Source organism: Nannobrachium achirus (assembly GCF_963921795.1).
Source record: "Nannobrachium achirus genome assembly, chromosome: 7".
Classification (NCBI taxonomy): domain Eukaryota; kingdom Metazoa; phylum Chordata; class Actinopteri; order Myctophiformes; family Myctophidae; genus Nannobrachium; species Nannobrachium achirus.
In genome coordinates this window covers 30,630,231-30,635,230 of record NC_137816.1, presented here as the reverse complement: position 1 = coordinate 30,635,230, position 5,000 = coordinate 30,630,231, and the positions used below count along the sequence as shown (strand labels likewise).

Below are 5,000 nucleotides of genomic sequence, written 5' to 3'. Positions count from 1 at the left end.
AAGATTAAAAGTAATTTGAATTTTGTTCGTAAATCAAACTTTTCTCCAGGGACAATTGTTTGCCTAGACTTAAAATAAATACACGGTTAAACGCATTAAAATGCAACAATAACATAATTACTGAACCATACTGAAATGAACGGAATCCAATGGCTTCCCCAGAAAACAAACAAACTGGTCAATGGGCTAAATATGCACTAGTATGATCCCCTTTGATCTGGTTTACTGGGATTCATAACATGTCTATCTACTTGACTGTCTGTCTAATCAAGCTCAATCTAAAATGATCTTATAATTACATTTAAGCATCGGTTCATCTCCAAACATTGAATTTCTATTTTTAAACTCAATTTCTAACATTTACATTTAGAATTGTTGGAGTTATGGTAGATGCATTGATAATCTCATGATAACAAACTCCCCAGGCTCATTTTGTAGATGCTATTGTGGTGGTCTTGCGCTGTATTATTTTAAATTATGTGTACCTGTATGCCTTTACAATAAGATTACATCACTGGTTTACAGGTGTAAAGAAGTGAGTGAAACATTACAATAATATGTTAATTTGGTGTCAGGCTCATGTTTCTATCATTTCTTTCAACAAAGGTAATTAATCAAATTGAGTTTTATTTATGTATTTTTTCTAACGGTATTAGAATTTGTTTCACTTGCTGATCTGGTCTTAAATGTTAAGCACAGAAGAAGGAATGAAATAACAGATCAGAGTTGTAAATGAAGCAGGAATATACAGAACAAGAAAATGTTCTTCTAAAAATACTTAAATATCATTGCTGTATTGCTACCTTTTTGTGTTTTTTTTCCGTAAATTAACGCCCTACTTGATCATACTACAGCATCACACAAAAGCCACAAAAGTAGCAGATCTACAAGCTCGAAGCACGGTGCGAAGCGATGCGCTTTGAGCTTGTAGATACGATACTTTTTAAATTTTCCACCCAACAGAGAAGATATGTTAATATTATTGATATTTGGGATTATACTTGTATGGGATGGGCCATTGTTGACAAAGGTCATCCATCATCTGTATCCATTTTAAATTAGTCTTGTTCTTAATCGACTGCAAAACAAACATGATAAATTAATTTCCATGTTGAATTTGAGATAAAGAGTGGTTTTCCAGAGCACGCTTGCTTGCTGGTGGTGGTATGTTTTGTGTGCTGGTGACTGAATTGATGCACTTTCATCTTTTCCACAGATCCTCTCCAAACAAAGAAAGTTCGTAAGGTCCCTCCAGGCCTCCCTTCATCTGTGAGTCAAGATCATCTGGCTGTCATACACATAGATTTTTCACTGAGCGTATTTAAACGTACACACACACACACACACACACACACACGCGCGCGCACACACACACACACACACACACACACACACACACACACACACACACACACACACACACACACACACACTCACGCATATATAATATAAATTGGTATTACCGTGTTTGTGAGGACCTCAACATTTTGGGCAATTATATAAATGCAACTTTTACCTTTTTTGGGCCATTTAAAAAAAAACAACATAAACTTAACCTATTATAATCGAGTGCATCTCTCCACTCCGACATGTCTCCATTCCGACACTAACCCTATCTCTAACCCGAACCCTAAACCTAACCCCCATGGGAGTGTCGCCACTCCGACAATTAGAAGTCAATTTCGGAGTGGCGACATGTCGGAATGGAGAGAGCCTCCCATTATAATCAGGTAAGCCTCCGTTTCATTTGAGATTTTAGCAAAATATACTGTATATTATAGACCCATTTCTCAATGCAGCAACCATAACTGCGGTGTCAAGCGACACCTATGTGTGTGTGTGTGCGGCTGTGCGCCGACACCGCAGCTATATGGCAGCGCCCTGGAAAAAGGTCAATATATAGTTCCACAATCTTCAAATCTTTGAATACATAGAGATTTTTAAAGCCAACAATTTGTACTCAAATCTTTGCTTCTGGGGTATTTTTAGATAGGGGCAACGGCCAAATACAATACAGTTTTGTGGGTCCTTGACCTTAATATGTTTGAGAACCACTGATATAGCAAAATTTGCTAAATGAATTCAGAAAAATGATATTTTTAGAATCAGCCACAGTTCTTAATGGGTTAAAGCCTGAGTTATATTTAGTTGCATGCCAGTGTCACGTGCCGGAAATTGCAGATCTCACAACATGTGGCACTTGCCTGCGTTGCATTGCATTGTGAGCTTGTAGATCAGCAATTTTTGGCAGGCAACCCTGACACGCAACTGTAGTATAAATCACTCATAACTCAAAACCCCCCTAAACCTGACAATGAAAACTGTCCTCTCAAAATCATCTGCACATGTGGGGACATTTAGTACTGTATAGTAATATACATTTAAGTACACACGCACACACACACACACACACGCAGTGCTGCTCCACAGCTTGGGTGGGGATTTCACTTGTTTCTGTGAGGTCCTCAAAAAGTGACACCGACGGTGCCTGGATGTGTTTAGAGTTTTTCCTGTGCATGCCTGTGCTAAGTCTAAACACGTGTGTTTGTGGTTTTAGCGTTGACATTTTATATATGGTGATATCTCTATAGGTTATGTGTCAGTGTGCCGGTGGTGCATCCCTCCGCCACCCCGCCCATCCCATCCTGTCCCTTTTTCTTTTTTTCGCACGCCCGCTTGCGTATGCGTTAGCTTATGTTTAGGTGACGCACATTCATTCACACACACACACACACACACACACACACACACACACACACACACACACACACACACACACACACACACACGTACGTGCGTGCGTGCGCCCTTGTAGGGATGGGACGATACGTGATATTATCGTTTATCGTGATAAAAAACACTCACGATAATCGTATCGTCGTGGAGATTTAATTTATCATGATATCGTCCTCCGTCATGCCCTGGGATCAATTCACCTTTTATTTGCCGAGCTGCATATCCGGTACCACTTAAACCCTCTATTGGTAAAAGGTACTTATAATATACATACTTGATACAGTCCTTTTTTCACTCTCTATCAAATGTCTTAGCCAAAAAATAGCCGATCTACAAGCTCACAACGCGTCACAACGCGTCACAACGCGGCGCGTTGTGAGCTTGTAGATCTGCAATTTTTTTGGCAAATGTTCCGCCCCAGGATAATGGATTTTGATTATCGCGATAATATCGTAAATCGTGACTTCTTTTGTCACAATAATCGTGATATGCCATTTTCATATCGTCCCATCCCTACGCCTGTGTGTGTGTGTGTGTGTGTGTGTGTGTGTGTGTGTGTGTGTGTGTGTGTGTGTGTGTGTGTGTGTGTGTGTGTGTGTGTGTGTGTGTGTGTGTGTGTGTGTGTGTGTGTGTGTGTGTGTGTGTGTGTGCGTGCGTGCGTGCGTGCGTGCGTGCGTGCGTGCGTGCGTGCGTGCGTGCGTGCGTGCGTGTGTACGTTAAAGGTGATTGATTTTCAGCGCTGGCCTGTCACAGCCTGGCCTCCTCTGGGGACAGGGAGCGCGGGGAGCTGAGCTGTCACGCTGGATCTCCCCAGCGCCGCTCTTTTGATGTTTAATTAGTCATTATGTAGCTTGAACAGGAGGACAGACAGAGATTAATAGCACAGAATCTCTGGAAATGTCTATCGGTATAATAACCCCGACGGAGGAGAGCGCCAAGCATTAGGATGCAGGGAAGTGTGGAGCTCAGCTTGAATGGGGGGGGGGGGGGCTCATTAATATGCATAAATCACCAAGTCAGATGTTCATTGTTAAAACCCCAGCGGATTGTCAAAGGTTCTAATAAGCCCTTGCCTTAACTCCTTAGTACTGGCGCCATTGACATTTTCTGCTTTTTTTTTTTTTTAAACAGCAACTGGTTTTCCAAATTCCCAAACCCTTTCTTTGAAATATGTTTCTTTTGTTAATCATTTAAGCCCTATTTTAGATTTTTTTTTCTCACAATTTTCTTTTAATGTAAAACTTTTTTTTTTCCCTTTCTTTTTTTTTCTTCCTATAATGACATGCCCAAAATGGGGATGCAAGGTTGAAAGTGTTTAAACAAAAGGGAGAGGAAACAATGTATGTTGTTGGGCTCAGAGACAGAGCCAGGATTTGCTTCTGGACATGTGATAATCAGCACCTCTTGTTTGCCGTTAATACTGAAATCAGATCTGGAGCAGACAGCAGCAGCATATAAAAGAGCTTGGCTGGGTGTTTTTTTGTTTCTGGATTTGTATTTGAATACAAGTGTGTCAGGAGCACAACAAGGGAGTGAGGCGGTCTCCGGTGGTTCAAGGGAAAGTGTTCATGTCTTCCTCTCAAGTAAAGTGAAATATCGTTGGTCCTGTCAGAGTGGGGGAGAGAGGGAGAGGGGTGGGGAGGGGAGGGGAGGGGAGGGAGGGGGGCATAGATTGGTTGCCGTGCGTGTTACATCTCTTTGTTGTGTAAATGTACGCCGGGCTTTTATTTGTCAGTACTTAACACATGGGCGCAGGTGCAGTTCTGTGACTCATAACAGTACAATCAAAGCTCCAACAATCCTAGATGGTGGAGAAAAAAAGAAAAGAAAAGGAACAGTGACAGAGCGTAGGATGAAATACAGCTTCTCCTTGTCACTCCGTGCTGCTCAATAGATAAAGCCTGGGAGCTCAGAGGAATTATCCCAGTTAGTCTTTGATCCCATTTGAACGAATAAAGAGGGTGGTTTTGAATAAAAGGGGGCAAGGCTCTCTTAACCTGCTGCTGGGGTAAAGAAAACACCAAGCCCTTGTATTATTTGGGTAGGTGTTGCATAGGAACGGAGGGTTGAGTGCTTGGTTGGCTGTCTGGCAGCCTTCGGGGCTGTAGGGATATTGGTATTAGAGGAGGAGGTGTGACTGAGATGGCACGACTCACCAACACACCGTGTTGCCCGGGGGTGAAGAGACTTGATTATTGACCTTAAAAGGTTGTTACAGTGGCTGCTGGGTGTGTGTGCGTGTGCGTGTGTGTGTGTGTGTGTGT

General features: G+C 42.1%; 1 protein-coding gene across 1 annotated transcript in view; it reads left to right on the top strand.

The window, feature by feature from the left end:
- Positions 1-5,000, top strand: part of tcf12 (transcription factor 12) — a gene marked incomplete at its 5' end in the record, with an annotated part of 167,199 nt that overhangs the window by 96,891 nt on the left and 65,308 nt on the right. Inside the window, one exon of the mRNA XM_080730519.1 lies at positions 1,217-1,269. Coding sequence (XP_080586645.1) covers positions 1,217-1,269 — 53 coding nt within the window. The remainder of the gene's footprint in view (positions 1-1,216; positions 1,270-5,000) is intronic.